Here is a 25,359-nt window from a genome sequence, read left to right as displayed (position 1 = left end):
GATGCCCTGATCCAGGTCTGGGAGGAGATCCCTCAGGAGAACATCCGTTGTCTCATCAGGAGCATGCCCAGACATTGTAGGGAGTGCATACAGGCACGTGGAGGCCACACACACTACTGAGCCTCATTTTAAATTGTCTTGAGGAATTTCCATAGAAGTTGGATCAGCCTGTGATCTGATTTTCCACTTTGATTTTGAGTATGATTCTGAATCCAGATCTCCATGGGTTAATGATTTTGATTTCCATTGATCATTTTTATGTTATTTGGTTCTCAACACAATCCACTTTGTAATGAATAAAGATTTTCAACTGGAATATTTCATTAATCATGATCTAGGATGGGTTGTTTAAGTGTTCCCTTTATTCTTTTGAGCAGTGTATATATTCAACTAATCCCATTTAACCCCCACACCTACAACAACCCTGACAAAACCATGAACAGAAATGGGAAAGAGTTAATGAACCTCTGCAGGGCCTGCGGCCTGTGGTAGGATCAGAGGAGACAGTTTGGGACGTTTCACTTATAGTTCGGCTCTTGGGACAAGTGTTGTTGACTGTGCCATCTCAGACATGGATCCCTCCTCATTTAGTGCTTTCACTGTTCAAACACAAACCACCCTCTCAGATCACAGCCAGATTAATACATACTTGAAAAAACACATGAGATATAGTATTAAGGAACGACCCAGTAAGCTGTACAATCTGAACCAATCATACAGATGGGCTCCAAACAGTGCTAAACAATTTGCACAAACTTTGAATTCAATTGACATAACACATGCAATAAACACATTCAAGTGTTCACACCACCACAGTACCACAAAATTAAATGTAAAAAAGATTACAAATGTTCCTGAGTGACTTTTAAAAATTCACTCTACATTTTTATGACGTTTTGGAGACAAACGTGGAGAAATGTTGCTGTTATTTTCGGTGTGCACAACCCCAGAAACAGGAGGGTTAAAAAAGCTTTAAAGCTCCACCTAGTGGCTGGACATCGCAACTTCCTACTCCAACATGAAACCAACTTCATCCGCGCTAGCATGTTTAGGTAGCTAGTTGCTTAATTGGCCAACCCGTTGTGTAAAGTTTGTATTTTGTATTGAAGAAAAGACTATTCAATAATGGAGAAGTTATCCCTGAAAACGTGACAGCTCCTGAAGATGCGTACAAGTCTGGTGTACACCATAGACTGTAAAAAATAGGTGTACACCAACGGCTTCAGTGTAGTTTAAGTTTGGCTTGCTTGGAACTACATTTCCCATCAGCGCGTACAATAAACGTGTTTTTGTAGGAAGTGCCTCTGCCAGAGCTTTACTGTGTCATCCGGTTGGACAGTCGAGGACTGAGCTTGGACGAAAACTGTAGCAAGTCCATCGATATATGAATGCACACACGCAGAAGACTGCGTTTGCGACGTATGGACGAAGCAGTGACTGACTGAAGCTGAACGTGTCAAGGTGAGGAGGAAGAGGGGGGATGTGGAGGAGGGGGTAGTGTTGTTTTTTTTTAGCTACCAGACCTTGAATGCCACACAGGAATGCTAGCCTGTGGAAAACCTAGCTAACGGTTCAGCTGCGTTGTTGTTCATTTCTCTGGATGTAAAACACGTGTATTATCTAAAGCTCACAGATATGATTAGGTGTGATATGAGGCTTTGCTGCACTGATGTCGTGCTGGTTGTTGTTGTTGAAATGAAACAGAACAGTGGTTGTCTGTCTGCTCACCTCCCCTCCCCTCTGTCTCTGACAAGTCCACATGACAGCAAATTCTCCAAACCCCCCACCCCCCACCCCCCGTGTTTACTCATTGACAGACTGGGACTCACATTTTCACTTAAGAATAGTATTGAGCTTGGCTCTTTGTATCGAAATTACATCTAAAGCATACTAAAACATCCACTTCTGAGTGTTTCTAGATGTAGCCAGGCATGGTGTTATAAACATTTTGGTGTCAATTCAAAGGTAGTGTTCTGCTGCCACCAACAGACAGAGCTTTAGTAGAAAACATGCAACATAGAAATCAAGATTACCGTATCTGGCAAGGTAACTTACCATTGATAAGATAATAAATAAGTTGCCCCAGAGTGCTTTTGTGCAAACTTTCTTTTAGGGTAGATTGATTTTGGTCTGCATCAACAATTAACACTTCCCTCCACAACATAGAAGCCATGTAAAAATCAGCAACCAAGAAAATATATATAGAAATATACATACACACACATATCAACATACATATGCATACACAAGTACATTCATGCATACATATCAAGCGGCAACCTCCGGTCTAAAAATATGAGTCCAATGCAGAAGTGTTAAAAACTGCAGTTCATCGAGGATCCGCTTGAGGCTGGCTCCAGAAGTACCAGAAACCACATACACACCAATTCAAAGAAGCCGATCTTTACAGCAGAAATAAACATGTTTACAGCCTGGTACAAAAGACAAGTGTAGTCTGGATAGCTCATTTCTCGCTCGGCACACACTGTACAGAGGGTGAATTTTTTTGTAACGCAGCAATTTTGAAGCTATTGAGATTCTGAGTCTTCCAATGAGAGGCACAGCTGACTTGATTGACAGGCGGGAACACTAGGGCTGTTTCCGAAACGGCCTGCTACATACTTAGGGTTCCCACGCGTCCTGGAAAAACTGGAAAACCTGGAGAACAGTTGACCAGTTTTCCAGTACTGGAAAACACCTGGAAAATGGGAGAAAAAGTAAAATGTCCTGGAAAATCACAGATTGTCCTGGAAAAGTATTCCAACATGACTGTGTGCGATCTAACAAGGTTAAAAAAAACATATCCACATTCAACATTTGTGGCCATTTTAGTCATTCAGTTCTATTTAGGTCAATTTAAGCACTGATCCTCTGATTATTATTAGTATTTATTTATTTCAGTAAGGCAGCTTCCAGATTTCTTTGCTGGCTCTTTTGTTTTTTTCTTAGCTCATTTTATATTTTTTGAGAAAAGATGAGATGAGAGTTGCCCATCATTGTTACGTGGTTGCACTAATAAAGTAAAGTGCTGTACATCTGTGGTTGCATTATTCTGTAATCAATTTGCCATAATTTTTAAGCATGTAAGAGATGATTTCATAGATAGCCATAGACTGCATGTCTTCAATGTAGACTTCCACTGAGAGGAACATATTAGACTATTTAGGAACTGAATTAGGAACTAAATTTAGACTGTCATACCAGCTTGATCATCAATGAAAATGTCCTGGAAATGTCCTGGAAATGTCCTGGAAATGTCCTGGAAAATGATCTCTGGAAAAGAGTGGGAACCCTGATACTACTTACTAATGTAGTAGGCAGTAGGTATTGCCTACTAAATACTGCGTTTGAATTTAGTCTGTAGTATGACTGTTCTGTCCGATCTGTCATGCAGCATGCTGAGCCAGATTTCGCTGGATTTCCGGTTTCGGAAAGCGGAAGTAAACAACGGCGAAGCCGATAAATAAAATGCTTATTTAACATCCATTTATGATTTAAAAAGTTAGGAAGTGGTTTATATGGAATTTAATAATTTTCACAGCACCCAAAAACGGATGTCCTCCCGTTAAAAAATGAGGAAAAAGAAAAAGCGGAACGAGCGCTGTGCATTATGGGAAACAGTACGCGAGGCAGACTGGTTCGATGAATACTTAGATATTTTCCTGTATCAGTAGACATCCGGGGAGTTTTGGCTTACTGCAGATTTTGCTCTTGTTCACATACTACTTACTACATACTGAATTTTGGACATATCAGTACGAACTGCTAGTACAGTAGGCGATTTCGGAAACAGCCTAGCTATTGGCGAGGAGGCTAAAAGCCCGCCTCTTTACGTCACAATTGCTTGACAGCAGCAATATGACTCCCACCGACGATTGGCCTCAAGACAGCGCTTCAGAAACAGATGGATGACGTCACAGAGACTACATCCATATTTTATACAGTCTATGACACGTATAAACATGCAAAGACATCCACATAAAGTTACCCTTTTAGGTAACTTTTACTGTTCAGGCAACATCGTGTGAGTAATTATATTATATTATAACCATAGACTGTCTAAAAATTGTATTTGATTATGACTTTAATGAGCAAGTATGTTTTACAATCATAATCCAACTTATTGTCTTCAATCAAGTCCCTATCGTATAACTCTGCTGCTCTCTCTCGTCTTTAGCTGTTTGTTTTTTCGCTTTCTCATAATCCAAACTGTTTTGAAAAGTTTCTTAAATGTGTGTCCCCCTCCTCTAGGTGATGATCAGTCCCTGACTGAGCTCTCCATCACTCGTCCAGATTGAGCCATGAATAAACAACCGTCCAAAGAGAGTGTGAAAGACAAAGTCAAAGCTATCTTTGGCCTGGGACCTCCTCGGCCACCGAGCAAGCAGAGTGAGACTAAGCTGTCCGAGTTGATAATAACCACCGACATTCTAAAGGTGTGCAGAAGAGACTAAGCATCATTGCATTAACATTCAAACTTTAAATTGTTTTATCATCATGATTTACATCGTGTCATGGCCTTGATGTTTTTCAGGAGCTCCATCCGGACAATGGCTTAAGCAACCGTGTGCGTGTGATGAATCATGTCTGCGATCTCGCCAAAACCAAAAAATTTGAGGAGGTGAGTCCTCTCCTGGTTTTATAATTTTGATTTGCCATTGATTTAATCTTTTGTGTTTAACAAAATATACATGTGCACATGTGTATTCTTTATTTAGCATGCAGTGGAGGCAGTGTGGAAGGCGGTGGAGGACATGCTGGCTCCAGAGCAGCCGCCTGAGGCCAGGCATGCTGTCCTGCTGCTGCTGAGGGCCATTATTCAGGGACAGGTATAAAGGCATAATACACACACACAGGCACAAAGACTGTTAATAAAGCTGCATTCATCTTATGAAGTCTTTGTTTTAACCTGTTTTGTGAAGGGTGAGCGTCTTGGCCCTCTGAGAGCCTACTTCTTTAAAGTGATCAGGGATTACCAGCCTTGTAATGAGGACATCTCGGACAGGCTGGAGGTCTTTAAAGCGTTGACGGAGAATGGCAAAGACATCACGTACCTGGAAGAGGACATAGGTAACACACACGTTGTCACTGTGTGCTTCACTAGTTTACCATGTTCATTATAACAACAAACAAACAGATGATGTATTCCACTTCTTCCTGCAGCACGGTTTGTCCTCCTGTGGATGGAAATCGGACTCGCCTCAGATTTTCTGAATGTTCTCGTAAATCTGGTGAAGTTCAACAGCTGCTACCTTGACCAAAATGTCTCCATCATGGTTCAGTAAGTCAGAAAAACAGACAGACAATAAAACTTTTTTTTCTATGCAGGAAATGTTGTAAAAATACACTTTTGCTTGTTTTTGTTTGCAGAAAAATCTGTCTCCTGTGCAACAGGACAACATCGTCAACAGATATTGAGGTTTGTGATTACTTCGTTCCAGATTCTGTTAAACTGAGGCGAGAGAAACTGCTGTGTAACCTGATTCCAAATGCAAAGGAGCACAATCAAATATCTTTTGTTTGAACATCTCATTAGCATTCAGCGGAACGTGCTGACTGCTCCTTCCTGATGTTGTTTTCAGACACATCAGTGAGTCAATCTGAGGCCGGAAATATCAACAAACCTTTAAAATCACTGCTACAAATACAGTTTGTACAGGAAAACCTTCATGTTCATGTAGAAGTTGAAAGATTAATTACCACACTTCACTTTTATAAAGTGCTTTTCTGCTTATTTCATGTTCAAAGAAGACTAATGGATCTGTGACTTTGATGCGCAGTAATATTTTAAATTCAGCAATTATTTTAAGATTCTGAAACATGCAAAATGTAAAGTACTTCAGGACAGTTCCCATGAAGACGGGACATCACATTCACTAATTAACAATTACTTAGACATTGTGTTTTATAATCAATGACAGAAAAACAGCAGGGTTACTGTACGTCTGCCAAAATACATAAAACAGATGAGAACATATCGAAGTCAGGATCAGTGTGTGAAGCTTTGTTTTAAATGCTGACATGGCAGCATGGTGTAAGAGGTTTGTTAAGAACTTACTTCTCCTAATGCATAAAGATGTATTTTTATCTACCAGTGATGATCATGGAATCATGAAACTAAGTCACACAGAGGTTTATATTCAACACCAGTCTCTTCAAGTTGCTGATCTACTACCTTATGTCCAACTTTTATCTGTATTTAAATGTTTTTATGATTCGTTCAGGTGGCACTTCAAGTTCTGGATGCAGTGGTGTGTTACAACTGCCTGCCCTCCGACTCTCTCACCGTCTTCATCATCACACTCTGTCGCACCGTCAACGTGAAGGAGTTTTGTGAATCCTGCTGGAAAGTGAGAGAATTGACAGACCCACACTGTCTCCCCTTCATCTGTGAAGTCCTAACTCCTAATCCTGTTCTCTGTTGTTTGCGCTTTGTCGTTTTGCTGCTCCAGTTGATGAGGAAGGTTTTGGGGACTCACCTCGGCCACAGCGCCATTTACACCATGTGCCGTATAATGGAGGAGAGGTATTGTCCCCATGTCACACATAGTTCTTTACCTGTGTTTATAACTGGACATATAAAGTGTTGTTGTCCCAGGGATGTGATTCTCCTGATACTCTATCAATCAATCAATCAATCAATCAATCAATCAATCAATCAATCAATCAATCAATCAATCAATCAATCAATCAATCAATCAATCAATCAATCAATCAATCAATCAATCCATCCATCCATCCATCCATCCATCAATCAATCTTTATTTGTATAGCGCCAAATCACAACAAACGTTATCTCAGGACGCTTTTACAAACATAGGAGGTCTAGACCACCCTATGTCAAATTATGAACAGAGACCCAACTTCAAGACAGGGTAAGACTCAGTCTGACCCCACCTTAATCCACCATGAGCATTGCACATCGCAGTATTTAGCTAGTTACAGTGGTGAGGAAAAACTTCCTTTTAACAGGCAGAAACCTCGAGCAGAACCAGACTCATGTTAGACAGCCATCATGCCTCGACTGAGTTGGGTCTGGAAAGACAGATAGAGGGGAGTTAGAGAGAGAGGTTATAGTGATGAGACGAGTAGTAGAAGCTGTTGCCGCTGAAGTGCAGTACGTCCGTATCAGCTGGAGTCCAGTACGTTTGCAGCAGGAGGACGTCTACGGCAGCTCAGAGGAATCTACGAGACAATGGAGCTCAGGGACTCCAGAAAGGTCTATGGTTAGTAATTTTAATGGGACAGGCAGAGTTAAAGTAAGTGATGAGGGGGTTGGGGGGAAGGGGGTGAGCTAGGATCCCAGTGTGTTAGTGTGCCAGTTCCCCTGGTAGTCTAGGCCTATAGCAGCATAACAAAAGCTGGTCCAAGCCTGAGCCAGCTTTAATTATAAGCTTTATCAAAAAGGAAAGTTTTAAGGCTACTCTTAAAAGTGGAGAGGGTGTCTGCCTCCTGGACCCTGACTGGTAGATGATTCAAAATATGAGGGGCCTGATAACTGAAGGTTCTACCTCCCATACTACTTTTAGAGAATTTAGGTATAACTAGTAAGCCTGCATGTTGGGAGCATAGTGTTCTAGAGGGGTAATAGGGCACTATGAGCTCTTTAAGATACGACGGTGCCTGATTTTTAAGGGCTTTGTAAATTTTTTTTGATACGTGTCTCTCTCCACCAGGGTGTACATGGAGGATGCACCGCTGCTGAGAGGAGCTGTGTTCTTTGTCGGGATGGCACTTTGGGGTGCACACAGACTGCCCGCCCTGAAGAATACACCCACACTCGTTCTGCCATCTTTCTACAAGGTAACATGAACAAACATACAGAACAGTGTATGCACAGAGAAGCCATCAGCTGTCTGATAAAGTTTAGTGTTTATATTAGCATGGCAACGGTGAAGTATTTATGGCCACAGGAAATGTAATATTTAAGATACAGAGGCCATCTAGAGCTCAAATTGAAGCTTACAAAGTTGGGCAGTTTTTTTAAATACAAATGAGGCCGTGACATTGACCATATAATGTTAAAAAATGAGCTTTACGCATGGAGTTTCATCCAACAGATGCTATTTTTATAGTCTTGTTGTGTATTTTGTGGCTGATATTTTAAAATCTAAAATCAGCAAGCACCAGAATCTTATTTTTCCACTTTCCCCTATGTGTCAGGATACTCTATGCCGAATGTTATACTTGGATGTTGAAGAATACAATTTTAACACCTTATTTTCTAGATTTAAATTATCATGCCAGGAGCATTTTTCAAAAAAGGGGTTTTTGGCCCCTCACAACCAAACGGCCCCGAGTTGAGAGTGCTCATTATCATCTTGTGATGGCTCAAGGTATAGGCTAACTGGAAATACTAGTAAAAAAAAAGGTAGCAAAAACCATCCTGCGTGCTGGGCCTGGCTCCCGGCCTATAACCTTTAATAATTCAAACAAAGTAATGAATAACACGGGCATGCAGGCAAGTATTTAAGTTGGATTGTAATGATTGTTTCTGTCTGACCTCCACAAACAGGCCATGTCGTGTGCCAATGAGGTGGTGTCCTATGAGATCGTCCTCTCCATCACCAGACTGATCAAGAAGTACGGCAAAGAGCTGCAGGTGGTCACCTGGGACATTCTGCTGGGAATCATAGAGCGGCTGCTGCAACAGATCCAGGTACACACATACACAGGCACACACTCACACATCATGAGCTTCATCTTCCCGTCTCACCAAATGACCCGTCTCATGTCTTCACAGATGATAGGAAGTGCAGAGCTGAAGGCCATCGTCTATGAGCTGTTGACGACAGTGGAGGAGCTGTACGAGCAGAACGGTTATCACGGCTCCACAGAGAAGTTCTTCTGTCTGGTGGAGAAATGTGCCGACAAACGACCTGTAAGCTCTTTCCAGTGTTTTCATTTTGATCTTCTTTCACTCCACTGCTACTCCTCTAATCGTTCTCTTATGTGTGCCTGTGTGTCAGGATGCTTCAGTGCTGACCCTCATCTCGTACAGGGCTCAGTCTATTCAGCCTGCCAAGGATGGCTGGATCCAGAGCCTGCACCGCCTCATGGAGAAATTTTTCAGGTAGAGCGCACACAGAGATGAAGGCAATTACATCAGACCCTTCAGTAAACATGTTTCTGAATCATCCGTCTGTCACTCTCTTGAAGTCATCACCTCACTTCCTTTATCTCCTCTCTCTCTCTCTCTCTCTCTCTCTCTCTCTCTCTCTCTCTCTCTCTGTCTCTCTCTGCTCTGAAAGAAATGAGACTCGCAGCGTGATAAGGATTAAAGTGCTTCATATCCTGTCCTTTGTTCTCAGTACCAACCGTCAACTTTACGAGGTTCTTACACACACATGAACACACACATACGCATTGAATTACATGAGGTTAGTATTGTCCCTGACACTCCTCATAATTAAACCCTTGGTCTTGTTTTCTCCTCGTCGATGTATTCAAGGATGAGTTGATAGAAATGGTCGTGATCCCCCAGCTCAGTGGAATAGCTGAAGACCGGGACCTGGCAGTCAGGAAACAGGCCACCCAGCTGCTGGTGGACCTGGCTGAGGGCTGCAACACACACCACTTCACCAGCCTGCTGGACATCATTGAGCGGGTAAAGAGTCGATGTTCTCCTGCTTTTCACCTCCCAATAAATGGTGTGTTCATCCTGGCCTTGATGATACAAAGTCAGTGTTTGTTTTCTTCTCTGTTTAGGTGTCTAGCCGCTCTTTGGTGTGTTCAGGGCCCCTGGAGGTTTCTGAGAGAGACCCCACAGCAGAATCTCCAATGGAGGACGTCAGGACTGCTATACTGGGCCTGCTGGAGATTCTGCAGGTACAAACTCTGTGGTATTGAAGGCCTGATTGAGGACGGATCAAAGAATATGTTTATCTTCAGAATATCAATTTGATGTTATTGACTTCTTAAATCAGCAACCTGCACAAAGAAACAAAATAAATATGTTAGAAGTTATAAACAGCTTAACTGATGCTTTAAACAACATAACTGATAGTGGTCACTAATCTGATTCCATCTTAAAAACTGATGACAGATTTAAAAAAGAGGTTCATATGCCTCCAAATGTCATAAACACATGATATTTAAAAGTGTGAGCTCTTCTTGTTTTGATGTATTGACTGTCCTTATAATAAACATCCATTAAAATAACAGCTCAGCCAGTGTTGCCAACTCCTCAATGAGGACAGTAGCTATTGCCTGTCCTAAAGGTTGCTAGAGGTTGCTAAATTATGTCATCACTTCATTTGCATAATTGTAATTGTAGTAGGAGAGACGTGTAACGTTGAGGGAGAGACAAAAAGAGGTTAAAAATCACTCTAAATATGTTTATAACTACACTTTTGAGCCTACAACAAATCAAAGTAAAACATTACATTTCTCAACCATAACATTTACAAGATGTTTATTGTATACAATAGAGATAGACCGATATGTTTTTTCAGGGCCGATACCAATACCGATGATTAAGTAGTCAAGGAGGCCGATAACCGATATTTGGAGCTGATATTAATTTGCAGTAAAAGAGGAAATATAGGCATCAAAATTTTGAATAATACAAAGTCCAACACTTAACTTCCTTTAAATGCCTTTAAGCATATGTTTCTTAAACAGCTTTTCAGATTTGAGTTTTTTTTTTTGTCTTAGACGATAGACATCTTTGTTTTAAATTCTAATAAACAGTGCAGGGAGTTCCCAGGCTAAGCAGCATGTCTTATAAAGTTAAAACTTAAACAAATAAAAAGCTCCCTAATGTTTTCTACAGTAAATTAAGTTTTCCAAAATGTCAGTATAACTGAAATGTTAATTTTTCACATACCTTTGTTTTATGGGGGTATTTCAGTGTTTTTCAGTGGGATTGTATGAGTTTTAAATCACTAGTAATTGTAGGGGCCACAACGGATGCCGCTCAGCTCTTCTCCTGTAATGAGAAACTGCAGGAGAAATGGAATGCAAGCTAGGCTACGGTTTCTGCAGACGGTGTAATTTCTGCCAAGTGATTTAGTGAATTTTGAGCCAAAATGAACCAGTTTTAAATCGATCTCTTATCGGCCGTCAGATTTTTAAAAAAAAGGCTAATGACGAAATGCGTCAAAATGCAGAATATTGGCACCGATAATCGGCCTGGTCGATAATAGGTCTATCCCTAGTATATACTCTACATTAACTATCTAAAAGGACCCAAAAGAGACAGTAGGCAGGATCAGCCAGTGGTGTCTTCGTACATGCAAGATACGTTTGCAGTCTGAATGCTGAGGGGTGAACGCCTCCTGCTCTGAATGCAGCTAGGAGGGACTCACAGCAGCATCCACTGCTTGTTGAGTAAATTAAGAGCAATACATGCTATCACGTCAGTCTCCAAAAGTCTCCATTAACACCAGAAAAAGTCACTAGATTTGTCACCAGTCGCTTTTTGAAAAAGAGTTGCTAGAGACAAAGAGATAAAGAGACAAAGTGGCTCAGTTGGCAATACTGAGCTCAGCTCCTGTTTAACATAATATACGCTTATGGTTTGTATTGTCTGTATTTTTTATTTTGATCGTATTAATTAACATGTTTAGACTTTTATCCTCTAACCTGGCGATTCTGAGTTTCTACTTTGGGGGAAAAGAAGCATTACAGTTATTTGTGCTGCAGTTCACACAGAGTTTAAAGAACCTGGTGACAAACTTCTGTCTTTCTCTCTCCTCTCAGAGCAAACTCTACAGCCTACCAGCCACTCATGCGAGTCGTGTGTACGAGCTGCTGATCAGCCACCTGCAGCTTCACTACAAGAACAAGTACTGCTCAGCTATTGCCTCCAGTATTAGACTCCAGGTAGGAGGGGTTCATGATTCTTTCTGTATCTCTTATTTAATTTGTGTTGTAAAAGACTGTTGACCTCTTGTTCTTCTTTCTTTTATTCCCTCCTTCAGGTGTTTGACTTCTTTCTGATGATGCGAGCAGACTCACTCCATCGTCTCGGAGTCCCCAATAAAGATCGGGCCATTAGGTTCAGCCCTTATTGCTACTGTGACACCGGGTGAGGAGACACACACACACACACACACACAACTTTTTCCACAGCTCTTACATTTTATCTATTTTACTTACTTCAGTCCAGCTGAGTTAACTGAGTTGTTAATTTTGTTGTTCCAGTGAGCCAGAGAAGCGTGTCAGTGAAAAGAAACCTGCTGGTTCAACATCTCCTCCTGCTGGCAGCCCCGCTCCCCCTGCTGCTCCTTCTGCTTCAGCAGCCTCATCACGCTCAGCCTACCTGCCCTATGCCCCTGCCTTCAGTGTCCTCCTGCAGTGCCTCAAGATGGTACGAACAGATACAAATACACAATTACTCTATTGGCACTGGAAAAACTGAGACTCAGCTGGTGCTGTCTTAGATCGTACTATATTTCCTCACCGATGGATTCACTGAATCAACACATGAGAGGAGATAAGTGCGAGTAGCAAAGACGTTTCAACACGGCTTTAAAATCCTTTTTAACTCAAAAAGCTGTGGCAGAGATCGGCTGATGTTTTGGTTTAAACAGCGACCCTGTTAACTGGAGACTGGAGGATATTTTGAAATCTTAATAAAAACTAAACTAGTTTACATTCCCAGGAACTCCCTCTGTGTTTCAACAGCTGTGTAAACTCCACAAACACTGACACGTTCAGCTGAAGGACTCCAGTTTACAGGGTCACTTTTAAAACCGGAACACCGGTAGAGACGCATTCATGGTGGGCTGAGAGAAGACTACTGTTACAGCTTCTTCTTTTGAAAAGTACACACACATACAAAAAAGATAGAACAAATAAAACTAATGAAAGAAAGAGAAATCAAGTGAATCACAGATGTGTGTGATGTTATTGTGGATGACGGGCGGAATAAAAACACTGCGGTTAATATACCAATCAGACACGTTCAGCATTGCTGGCCCTGCCCCCCAGAAAGTCCCGGGACCTTTGAAAAGAACTACCCCACTAGCAGGGGCTTTTTAGGGGGGAGATTATCTACCCCTGAACTAAATTTAGACCCTGGGTCCACCGGTCGAAACGCACATAGTTCCGCAGTTAAGTCCCTCCGGTTGAAAAACGCCTTTAGATGCACTTTGCCCACATGATATCAATGAAGCTCCTTCAATCTTTCAAGACATTAAACATGTATTTTCTGCTTTTAGGAAACGGATTGGAAGGTGCTGAAGCTTGTGCTCGACAAGCTGCCGTGGACGCTGCAGTATAAAGTTCTGCTGCTCACATCACCGTGTAGCTTGGATCAGCTCTGTTCCACACTCTGCTGCATGGTAGTACAAAGACACACACACAAATCTGTACCAAGAGGCAAACACACACGTGAGTTTGCATGTGTGCACTTGAGCAAATATCCTCATGTGAGATTTTTTGTTTGTGTTTGAAGGTGACTGATCGACTGATCTCGGAGCGCTTGAAGAAAACTCCAGAGGGGTTTTCTCGCACTGATGTTCAGCTGGCAGTGGTTCCTGTCCTCACAGCCATCACCTCCTATCATAACTACCTGGAGCAGTCCAGACAGGTACAAACCTCTCAGTACACACTTATAAAGGTGATCATTTAAATGCAAACAGCTGGAGTGATGTCACCGTCCTCTCTCTTCCACAGAGAGAGCTGGTTCAGTGCCTTGAGACCGGACTCATTTACCGCTGTGCCAAGCAGTGTGTGGTAGCTCTTACAATGTGCACGGTGGAAATGCCTGACATCATGATTAAGCTCCTCCCCGCTCTCATCGTCAAGCTCACCCACATCTCTGCAACTGTTGCCATGGCATCCCCTATGCTCGAGTTCCTCTCCAGTAAGCACCAAAGACTTTTTCTTAAACACTTATCTCTTTCTTTAAAATTTTTCTTCCTTTGTCCAACTTTCAAGGTCAGTTTGTCTCATGTTCTGTCACAGAGGGAGAACAAAATAAGAGTTTTAATTTGATGTTTTCGTTGAACTCTGTTTCATAGCTCTGGTGCGTCTACCCCATCTCTACGCCAACTTCGTCGCTGAGCAGTATGTCAGTGTGTTTGCCATCTCTCTCCCCTACACTAACCCTTCCAAGTAAGTACTCGCATAAACACAAAGTCATGTGTATCATCTGATGCATGGACACACTGACCTTTTTGTTCCTACATGTCAGGTTTAACCAGTACATCGTGTCCCTGGCCCACCACGTGATCGCCATGTGGTTCATACGCTGCAGACTCCCCTTCCGCAAAGACTTTGTTCAGTACATTACAAAGGTTTGTGCTGGTTTGTTCACCTCTACTGTTATTTTATTTGTTATAACTTAACATTTTTTATTTTGAGTGAAACATAAACACTTAAAATCAGAAGCTTACACACAAACTCACAACTACCACAAATGGTACTGAAGCATTTCCAATCTGATCAAGAGGAAACATTAAACATCTTTCCTGCAGAGAGTTAGTCATCTCTCTCATGGTTGTGTGATCAAATGCAGCTGGTGGACAGTTCCATTAACTCAGCAGGACACTGAAAACAGGGAAAAGAAATTAGCCTGAATCCTGAAGCCCTCTGTGGGGCGGCTGTGAGTCAGTGGTAGAGTCGGTCGTCTCTCAATCGGAAGGCTGAGGGTTCAATCCCGGGTCCTGCTGTCCACACGGCGTGAATTGTCCTTGGGCAAAACACTTAATCCATCGGTGTGTATGGGATTAGTCAAATCTGATGGAGCTTTACAAAGCAGCATGTGGTGTGACTGGTCAAATGTGACATATAGAAGCGTTTTGAGTGATCAGTCCATTTAACATTTTGATGATAAATGTTGTCTTTAGAGTTGCCAGGCTTCCTATGTAGATTCATAAAAGCCACTTATATTTGTCTTAATGAAACTGGTCTTGATGCAGGGCTAAGATCCCCGTGTCCCGATTGTAGCTCCTGCAGCTATTAAACAGACAGAGTGATGTTTATTTGTAGAACACTTTTTTAAAAACCAAGTTACAATTGCTTCACATGGGCAGCAAAACAAAACAGGCAGTTCATAAAATCACACAAGTCAAGATGAAGAAATAAAACATATTTTAAAAGACAGAAAATTCCCCTAAAAGAACTTTAGAGGAATACAATAATTTTAAAATATATTTCTTAAGATGGTTGAAATAAAATAAAACGAAATTCAGATAAAATCCGGAAAGGCTCTACGATAAAAGTATGTTTTCAGAAGAGATTTAAAAGAGCTCACTGACTCAGCAGACCTGATCTCCTCTCTTCCATTCCCTCTTAGGGGCCATCAGTGACTTTAAATGAACATTTCTTTTTTAGATATATAATCTGATAGATTAGATATATATTGACATAGAGTGGTCTAGAACTCCTATGTTTGTAAAAGCGTCTTGAGATAACGTTTGTTGTGATTTGGCGCTATACAAATAAAGATTGATTGATTGATAAATCATGAGACACTGAGTTGAGACACTTCCTGAGTTGTCTGTTTCTTTCTTTGAGTTTCGCGTCTCCGTCTTTAAACTCAAACCTTCTTCCGTTTTCAGGGTTTGCGCTCAAACGCCTTGCTGCCATTCGATGACGGTCACGAGCAGAGTTCGTTTCGTGCCCGGAGCACCAGCCTCAACGAAAGGCCCAAGAGGTAAAGCATCTGACACACATGCACCAGTGCTGGCGTAGAAACCAGCAGCACACACTGACCATGTGGCCATTGTTGTCTCGGAGGGTTGGGGTTGCAAAGGTAACTGGGGACTCAGCATGACTGGTACTGTGTTTTTTTTACATTTAAAATTAGCTCATCTTTGTCACTGTATGTTTCTCATTTAAAACTTACTTCTCATATTTCTGACTTACAAGGAGCGGACAAAATAACACAAATACCTCTGTAACATGAAGCATCCTGAGGGAACAGAGCTGCAGCTGATGCTGAGAGTTTGTTTTCACCTGGTGGGAGACGTTTTCACTCAACTCTGAGGTTTAAAGCGTAGAGCATTATAGGGGATTGTATTACATGTTGAGGGGTGTGTGTTACATTGTCCGCAGCTTGTATCACCGAGGTATAGGTACATAAACAGCAGTGACACGAGGAGAGGCCGTCAGGGTTTGCTTCCTCCTGCACACCTTGCCATGGTGACTGTTGACAGCCACAGTTGTTTCAGACTTTACATACACAAAAAGAGAAATACACACTGTCTTTCACACAAAGGTGTAAGGAAGCTCTTCTCAGCAAGGTGTCATTGTCATCTGTGCAGGTGTGAATTTTTTTTCATTGTCTGTGTTTTATTTTACTTAATAACGCTCGATAAAGACATCCAAAGTCACTGATTACAGATCTGTGTACATGAGAGGAAGGAGAACAAACTTAGCCTCTACGCTTCTACCCTTCCTCCATCACACTTCTTTTTTTTTCTTCAATGACCCCGTGTGTCTGGGTCTTTCAAAGATAACATTAAAAAGTTCTGAATATTTTTAGAGACTACTCTGAACTCTCAAAGTGGACTGAGAGATCCATCACTTTGCTCCCCTCCCTTCTTTTATTGTCTTTTTGCCCCAGTATTCATCAAAGCTTCAGTTACACTTTTATTCCTTCTCCTCTGTAAAAGAAATTAGAAGGTGCGACCCTTTTGCATCTTTTTTTTTCTTCATATTTCCTCATTTTTATTTAGGTCTCAACCCTTGCTATTTTATTTAAAAACCTGGCTCCATCCTCGTTGTTATTAACAGCTTTTATAACAACACACAGCGTCTTTGCTTACATCGGTTTAAACTGATGACTTATTCTCACTCTCAGTGCTCCATCTTGAAATCCATCCAGCGGTCTGTCTTTGTGCTGCTCGTTACCTTCTGTCCGGTTGAAGTAATGCGAGTCAGATTTTATGTACACTACCAGTCAAAAGTTTGGACACACCTTCTCATTCAATGGTTTTTATTTATTTTAATTATTTTCAACATTGTGGATTAATACTGAAGACATCAACACTATAAAATAATCTGGTTTTGCCATAATCTGGATTACAACAGTAGTCAAATAGGACTATCCATTTTGTACTAACCCTACCTCTGAACAACACAACTGATGGTCTCAAACACATTAAGAAGGCAAGTCATTCTACAAATGAACTCTTGACAAGGCTCATGTTAATTAGAAACCATTCCAGGAGACCACTTCATGAAGCAGACTGAGAGAATACCAAGAGTGTGCAAAGCTGTCATGAAGGAAAATGGGGGCTACTTTACAGAATCTAAAATATAAAACATATTCTGCTTTGTTTAACACTTTGTTGTTCATTAAATAATTCCATATATGTTCTTTCATAGTTTGGATGTTAATGTACAGTGTTTACAATAATTAAAATAAATACAAACCTTTGAATGAGAAGGTGTTTCCAAACTTTTAACTGGTAGTGTATATACAGTACCAGTAAAAAGTTTGGACACACCTTCTCATTCACTGTGTTTTATTTATTTTAACTATTAAATCCACACTGAAGACATCAAAACTATGAAAAACCGGCTGGAATTATTTAATTAAAAAAAGTGTTAAATAAACCAAAGTATAATTTATATTTTATACTCTTTAATGTAGCCCCCTTTTGCTTTGATACCTGCTTTGTAAAAATATCCATATGTGTTCTGTCATAGTTTTGATGTCCTCAGTATTAATCTACAGTGTTTCAAATAATTAAAATAAATACAAACCCTTGAATGAGAAGGTGTTTCCAAACTTTTGACTGGTAGTGTAAATCAAAACGATTTGTTATCATAGTTCATTCACAAATGCAAAGTACACAAAACCCATCAAGTTCAATTAAACCCTTCATTGGCTTTCACAGTGTTTAAACGTAAGACTTGCAGTGCTCCAACCCAAAGGTGTAACATTTCATTTTCAGTTGTGTGTTATTTTGTTGTGTTTTAACCTCCATGATTTCAGGCCTGTGCTGAGTCCATCCCCACTACTTTACTCTTCCTGTACCAGTTCTTGGCTTCGAGATGTACCTGCTGTGTGAAAAATGTTTATTTTGTTGCTCTCCTGAAAACTTTCTGTGTGTATTTTCTTTTATGAGTAGCAAAGCTATATGACCCTCTGCTTGTCTGTTTTCCTTTTTAAGTTGATGTTTGTCCTTTTTTATCCTCTTTATTTCTTCTTCCGCTCTCCTGTAATCTGATTCATAGTGTTCACTGCTGTTAATTTTCACCTTGTTTTGTTTTTCTTTCAATTCTTCATTTGACTCCTCCCCTGCCTCCTGCGATTGGGTGCTGCGTTGTGGTTGTGGTTTTTGGGGGGTGGTCATGGTCATCCTGGATACTACCTACCTTGCTCCTGGCCCCTCCCTTCTCCTGTGACCCATGCCCTTTGACCTTTGTTACCCCACCCTCTGTACCCTGCGTGGCGTGTGTCCTTCGGTCACCTGCTCGTGTTGTTCTGGTGCTTGGGTGACGACCCCTGCTGTCTCCTGGTATACCTGTACACACCACACGCTCCCCCCTGCATTCCCAAACCACACCGCCCTCACGATGACCCACCCCCTTACTGCACACTACCACCATATCGCCAACCCGGGTCTGTCCCCCTCGCTCTTCCTCGCCATGGGTATTCATCACCGCCCAGTCTGCGGGCAGCTAAAGTGGCGAAGGCGGCAGCAGCGGTAGCCAATAGCAGCAGCTCTCCAGTTAAAGAGCTGAGGGACCTGTCAGCCATGGACGCTTTCCGATCCCGCAGCATCAGTGTCTCGGAACATGCGGTCCGCAGGTTAGACAAGAGCCTTTTCGGTAATGAAACTAAAAAAACAAACCCAAACACTTGTTGCTTCCTCCATGGGATGGTTAATGGGGTTCAGGTCATTGTCATGCTGGTCCGTTTGGCGGCATTGGGTGGTTTTTGGGACATCTGGAGCGGGTGGTGCATGCTCTGGAAGGGGGTTTGTGTGTGGACCTTTTTGGTTTGTTTTGGGCTGCGATCATACGTGTGCTGTTTTTAGGTTTTTAATTTCTTGCTTTTGCATGCAGTGTTTTCAGAAACATCAGAAAACATTTCGTTTGAGTCTTTTTTGTTCTAACACGAGTTTGCTGTCGATCTTTAATTGATTATTATTTGTCTCCGATTAGTTTTTTGGTTTTTGTTCTGTTTGCTGGGTGTATTGCTGACTGGTTTTGATTTGCCTAACAACAAATGAATGGCAAGGGGGGACTGGTGCAAAGCATGTGGTTCCAAAATACTGGGATCTTATCCTGATTGTCAACAACCCCGACCTCCAACTCTGCCTCCCTTTTCCTGAGGGGAGGGCACCTCTGCTTCCTCACCCAGTGACAGGGACAACAGCAACACGACTGCCTAGTCTGCTTGTTCTACATACTTTTCTTTTGCTCCACTCACAACAAAACACACACTGTGATGCAATGACCATGGCAATCTCCTAGTGTGGGATACAAGGACTAGCTGGGCTGATATGAATATTTAGATATTTGATTACAGACTCAACCATTGCACACACTTCACACACACACCTGACTTTTCTTTGTCACACCTCTCTGCTTGTCTCTGCTTGGCTGATGTGCTGAAATGAATGACGGATGTTTGATCCAACATTGCAGTTGTTGGACGTGGTCGATGTGCCACTGTGATGTATTAATAATATCTGCCCAAGAGATGGCAGTAGAGCCCAGTCCTTTAAAGTTTGAGAACACTGAATACTAATTATTAAAGTATTTAATGAAACATAAAACTTCATCAGACTAAACAACTGCAGTGTAGATCTGTTTAACCTGCCTACAACTGCTGAACGGCTGCAGATCTGCTACTTTCTCACACCCCAGTTTCTTAGTAGACGTTTGCTCTGCTTCAGGCAACATGACCACATTTTTTGTTTGATCAATTTACAGCCACATTTTTTGAAAAAAGTCTCTTAAAATCAAAGGCTGTGAAAAGTCTTAGAAATTCAGTTTGAAAAGTGATGATAAATCAAAGAAAGCTGAATAGAAAGCAGCGTGACAAAAAGAATAGAAGAGTGGTGAATACGGCACACTGTGCTTTATTCAGCAGTGTTTCATGGTCATGTTGCCTGGAGTTCATTTCAGGTAGAATTCAAGTAAAAAATGACTCACACCCAGTGAATAAATGGTAAGTATTGTGTTTTATATGCACCCTGGGACTTGGTTTGTGTGAGACATTTCTTTCAGTAACTTATAAAATAACTAAGGACTCTGCACAGCTCAGACAGAAATCCTAACACCACTTTGTGACTGCTTGAAGATCCTTTGGAGTTGAGGCTAATGAGGATCCAAACAAACAGAAAACATACACCTCCTATTTAAAACAAATTGTAAACATAGGGATGTCAACAATTAATTGAGTATCTTTTAATTGATTGTTAAGAACTCACTCGAACACTTTTTTTTTGGTTTCGATTTTACAGAAAACCGGACACTGTGAGTCTGAAATATGTTTCTGTTCGGTTCCCTTGTTGAAGTCCGAGCCTTCACTTTTATGACTGTGTGTCCATGGAGATTATGAGCCTGCTCCACACGTTGATATTCAGTGTGTTTATGATTTTGAACACCTCAATACGATCCATAGATATTCAACACTGTCAGTTATATACATTGTGTCGTGAAGGAACATTTAATCCAGGGGAAAAAACACATTTGGCATTGTTTTTAACACAGAAAACATTTACGTGTTTTTTTAGTGATTAATCAACAACTGATGGTTAACATTTCCAAAGGTTGATCACAGAAAATACTTTAAATTTACATCCCTAATTTGTAAATGTACATGAATCAATTGGTGATATTGTAAATTTATGGAACATTGGCATCTGAAGCTAATTCCTGACTTTAAATCCTCTCCATACCAGTAGATTTTTTTCCTTGTTAGTAAAAAGTGACTGATGGATCCATCTAAAACAGATGGACTTCTTTCTTTTTTTCTTCCCTCGTAGTCTTAATTCATTGCTTTTATTTTACTCTCCCGGTTGTTTGTGATTTTCTCAGGATGAGGCATGAAAACAGTCTGTCTGCCTCGTGTGCTCCCCACTGTGCTGAGCAGAGACATCACAGTTGGAAGCAGAGTGGTTGTATAAATCACTCCTTTTAGTGTGTTCGTGTCTTCCAATCCTGCCAGCATTTTATTCCTTTTTATGAAATCCACAACCTACATCTTCTTGTCTTAATGAAGACTGATGTCATTATTTGTAAGGGAGCTTTTATCCTGTTTTCCTGTCGAGCAGTCACTGATGGTTGTTGTGGATACAGAGAGGTGCCGATCTCTTAACTGTGAATATTGATAATGAGATTTGGCCGCTGCAGAGGGATTAACTCACAGTTAATCATATACAGTCACACAAAGCTTTTACCCTGCAGTCTTTTCATTTAGCTGACATCACAACACGATACACCATAGTTACCTTTTGCCTCCTGCACAGTCTATTATCTGATGTACATGAGGTCTCACAGTTCAGACAACACCATGTCCCAGTGTGTGTGCGTTTTTGTTGGTGTGCTTGAGAAAATGTCAATTATCTTTTTCAAGCATTTGCTGAATATACACAACCACATGTTGATGCATGTGTGTGTGTGTGTGTGTGTGTAAATGCTTGCGTTGCATGTGAAATAACAATGGGTGAAACATGAATTTTGGTTTGTAAAGGTGTTTTTTCTCTGAGGTTCCCTTGTGTGTCTGAACATCAGATCTTGCATGTCTCCATGTGCACTGATTCATTGTTATTATAAATCTGGAGCCTGTGTGCCTCCCTCTTCCTGCTCCGCTCTTCTCTCCGTTGTTTAAACTCTTTGTTTCCTCCTGTAGGATGCACACCTCAACCACCACATGCAGTCTAGGCTCTGCCGATGAAAACGCGGTGACACAGGCGGACGAGGGGCTGAAGACGGTCCACCTGGAGCTCACAGAGACCTGTTTGGACATGATGGCACGATATGTCTTTTCCAACTTTTCCGCTCTGCCCAAAAGGTTGGCAAGCTTCTGTTTTCAGCCCGGAGTTGGCACTTCCTAACGGTGATGTGAAAGACACAGGTATCATATCTCTTTGTTCCTTTCAGGTCTCCCATTGCAGAGTTTCTTTTGGCAGGAGGTCGCAGCATGACTTGGCTGGTTGGCAACAAGCTGGTGACGATAACAACCAGTGGAGGAGTCAGAACCCAAGCGCTGCTGGGCCTGGACATGGCTGAGCGGCTTGGAGGTGGAGGGGAAATGACAAGGTGATGCCTCTCACACAGTCAATGATGAAACATGTCCTTATATATTTGCTACAAATACAAAGGATGCCAGAGTCTGTCTGATGATTGATCAGTTGCTTGAGTAAAACCTGAAATATATCAACAGGCTGGGTGTTATCCTCAACAACTCACTATCTTTTTCACTCTTGCATCATTAACATAACCCGGTCTGCATATTTCCATCTCCGCTACATCAATCGTCTCCGCCCCTCTCTCGCCCCTCACACCACTGCTATCCTGGTCCACAGCCTCATCACCTCCCGCAGCGATTACTGTAACTCGCTCCTCTTCGGTGCCCCTCACAAATCCCTCCATAAGCTTCAACTGGTGCAGAATTCTGCAGCCCGCATCATCACCAGAACCCCCTCCTTCCACCACATCACCCCCGTTCTCCAGCAGCTCCACTGGCTCCCGGTCAAATTCAGAATCAACTTCAAAATCCTCCTGTACACATTTAAGACCGTCCAAAACTTCGTGCCCCCGTATCTGTCTGATCTCCTCCACATTGTCACCCCCTCTCGCTCCCTCAGGTCTTCCTCCTCCCTCCACCTCTCTGTGCTCTCTGCCCGTCTCAGCACCATGAGGAACCGAGCTTTCAGTCGCTCTGCTCCCCAACTCTGGAACTCACTCCAACCAGACATCAGAAACATTAATTCACTACCCCTCTTCGAATAAAGACTCAAAACCCATCTGTTCCAAGCTGCATTCTCCGTTTAATCTCACTGCTTCATTTTAACTTGGTGACACTTTTTCTTGTTGTTTTTTATTTATTTTATTGTGTTATTTTATTTATTGCGTTTTTAATCCCTCTGTAAAGTGTCCTTGAGTGCTGAGAAAGGCACTTTTAAATAAATGTAGTATTATTATTGACATTTATTTGATTGATTGCAAGAAACTTCGTCAAAGATGCTTTACTGCAGAGAGGATTAAAGTTTTACACCCACTAATGAAATTCCAGACGGGGTAGGCTGTGTTTAGTTAGGAGCTGGTTAGCGAATGTGAATGCAGCAATCATTAAGCCAGATAAAAACACATCAGCAATCAGCAAAAACATTAGCTGGAGTGATCGCATTGTCTGAACGCAACCTCACAGCCAACATGCATGTAGAGTCGTGCTCTTGTTAGCTGCATGTTAAACTTTTCCCTTTGTGCTTCCTCAGGTCTGATCCATCACTGCACACCCGAATTACCAAAGAGGCTCCGGCCAAACTGGAGTCTCAGTCCAGCCAGCAGCACAACCGAGCCACACGCATACGAGTCCGCTCCATGTCAGGTAAGAAGTGAAGAAGAAAGTCCTTTACTCGTCCCTACTTAGAAAGATGAGAGGTCTGTATTTTTCATCAGAGGTACACTTCAACTGTGAGAGACAAAATGAGAAAAAAAATACAGGAAATCACATTGTAGGATTTTTGAAGAATTTATTTGTAAATGATGGTGGAAAATAAGTATTTGGTCAATAACAAAAGTTCAACGCAATACTTTGTAACATAACCTTTGTTGTCAATGACAGAGGTCAAACGTTTCCTGTAAGTCTTCACCAGGTTTGCACACACTGTAGCTGGTATTTTGGCCCATTCCTCCATGCAGATCTCCTGGGCAACACGTGTCTGTCTGTCTGTCTGTCTGTCTGTCTGTCTGTCTGTCTGTGTCTGTCTGTGTCTGTCTGTGTCTGTGTCTGTCTGTCTGTCTGTGTCTGTCTGTGTTTGTGTCTGTCTGTCTGTCTGTCTGCGTGCGCATCTGCCGTGCGCGATAGAGAGCAGAGGAGAATTGTGAACGCGCAACCATGTAGAGACAGAAATGACATGCCGTCATGTAAATAATATAAATAACATAAGGATATTTTCCCAGTTCTGTTCTGTACATTGTTTATACCTAGGCTACAAGTCTGTGCACATTTTCACCGTGTCATTGGATTTGGAAATATTTGTAAATGTTCTTATTTAGTTGTGTATATATGTTGTAAGATATGGTTATTTTTACTTCTTTAATTTTAATTGCTAATACATTTTTAATAATTGTTATTTTATATGCTCTTGTTTGCTTTATACTGTTTTTGTCTATTTTGTTGCTGTAACACTTAAATGTCCCCGTTGTGGGACGAATAAAGGATATCTTTTCTTATTTTATCTTATTATAACTATCATTACATTTACAATGACCATTATACCTAAATTTGATACAATAACAATACAAAAAAAGAAACAAATGAATTATCACACATATATACATATATACACAAAATACGTACCAATAAGAAACGAAAACCCTTCTTTTCTTGTTAAATGTTTAAAATAAATATGTCCAAACTCTCCGAACATGACAGTAAAGGTTTTAAAATTGAGTTCTGGAAACATGTTTGAAGCGCAGGTAGAGAGAGCTCCTGCTGGCTTCACATCAGAAATAATCAGGAAGCTTTTATCCGAGGAGGCTGGCAGCCGAGCTTGCATCTTCTGCTTTGTCTCTCCACATTCAGGCTGTAGCCAACACCACCCAATGCTCTCCTGATACATACTTAATTAGTTATTAGCATTATTTGTCAGTGTGGGCTGTAGGGGGTTTTAGGACATTGAAAGAAAAAATAAATGCAAATTAAGACTATTAATGTGCTGCCGAGACAATAAAGTCTCCTTGTTGAGCCCTGTATCGGTGTTTGTTGATCTGGGGGACAAGATGTCAAGGGTTTTATATAACTAAATTTATATTATATAATGTTTTTTTATTTGTAATGAAATATCTTACCAGGGAGATGAGTTTCGGACTCATGAAACTCAGGACTTATGAAAATAATGAGACATTTTGTCCTTTTTCATCCCAGGTGGTCACGCTCTACGTGCCGGTCCAGCTCAGAGCCTCAGTCCTCTGGTGTCCCCCTCTGAGGGCGAGCTAGCTGCTCCTCTATCTCCCCCGTCGAGTTCCAACCTGGACGGTCTTGGTCCTCCATCCTCTGCCTCTGCCACCCCGTCTGCTCCCCAGCCTCTTAAAGACAACCCCAGCCTGGCTGAGTTTGTCCCCATGCTCACACAGGGCTGGGCAGAGATCTTCATACGGAGACCGTCAGGTACGCAAACTAACAGACGTTTAAAATAATAATGTGGATGTAATCAGTTTAAGATGTAGCCTGTTTCATAGCCAGCAACAAACTCCTCACAGGAGCTTTAACTA

The 25,359-nt window shown here is 41.5% G+C and overlaps 1 protein-coding gene across 1 annotated transcript in view; it reads left to right on the top strand.

The window, feature by feature from the left end:
- The first annotated feature begins 995 nt into the window (after positions 1-995).
- The window catches only part of tsc2 (TSC complex subunit 2), a 36,433-nt gene continuing 12,069 nt past the window's right edge, over positions 996-25,359 (top strand). The window contains exons 1-29 of the mRNA XM_034687498.1: positions 996-1,461; positions 4,252-4,436; positions 4,535-4,621; positions 4,719-4,829; positions 4,923-5,070; positions 5,164-5,281; positions 5,371-5,419; positions 6,225-6,350; positions 6,453-6,526; positions 7,677-7,803; positions 8,516-8,659; positions 8,744-8,881; positions 8,970-9,073; positions 9,252-9,333; positions 9,452-9,607; positions 9,709-9,828; positions 11,704-11,826; positions 11,925-12,031; positions 12,148-12,313; positions 13,167-13,289; positions 13,403-13,537; positions 13,624-13,813; positions 13,971-14,064; positions 14,144-14,246; positions 15,513-15,607; positions 21,770-21,931; positions 22,021-22,179; positions 23,358-23,470; positions 25,013-25,255. Coding sequence (XP_034543389.1) covers positions 4,302-4,436; positions 4,535-4,621; positions 4,719-4,829; positions 4,923-5,070; positions 5,164-5,281; positions 5,371-5,419; positions 6,225-6,350; positions 6,453-6,526; positions 7,677-7,803; positions 8,516-8,659; positions 8,744-8,881; positions 8,970-9,073; positions 9,252-9,333; positions 9,452-9,607; positions 9,709-9,828; positions 11,704-11,826; positions 11,925-12,031; positions 12,148-12,313; positions 13,167-13,289; positions 13,403-13,537; positions 13,624-13,813; positions 13,971-14,064; positions 14,144-14,246; positions 15,513-15,607; positions 21,770-21,931; positions 22,021-22,179; positions 23,358-23,470; positions 25,013-25,255 — 3,532 coding nt within the window. The 5' untranslated portion in view covers positions 996-1,461; positions 4,252-4,301. The remainder of the gene's footprint in view (positions 1,462-4,251; positions 4,437-4,534; positions 4,622-4,718; positions 4,830-4,922; positions 5,071-5,163; positions 5,282-5,370; positions 5,420-6,224; positions 6,351-6,452; positions 6,527-7,676; positions 7,804-8,515; positions 8,660-8,743; positions 8,882-8,969; positions 9,074-9,251; positions 9,334-9,451; positions 9,608-9,708; positions 9,829-11,703; positions 11,827-11,924; positions 12,032-12,147; positions 12,314-13,166; positions 13,290-13,402; positions 13,538-13,623; positions 13,814-13,970; positions 14,065-14,143; positions 14,247-15,512; positions 15,608-21,769; positions 21,932-22,020; positions 22,180-23,357; positions 23,471-25,012; positions 25,256-25,359) is intronic.

The sequence above is a fragment of the Notolabrus celidotus genome, chromosome 7 (genome assembly GCF_009762535.1).
Source record: "Notolabrus celidotus isolate fNotCel1 chromosome 7, fNotCel1.pri, whole genome shotgun sequence".
NCBI classification, from domain to species: Eukaryota; Metazoa; Chordata; class Actinopteri; order Labriformes; family Labridae; genus Notolabrus; species Notolabrus celidotus.
This window is presented reverse-complemented; position numbering and strand designations above follow the sequence as displayed.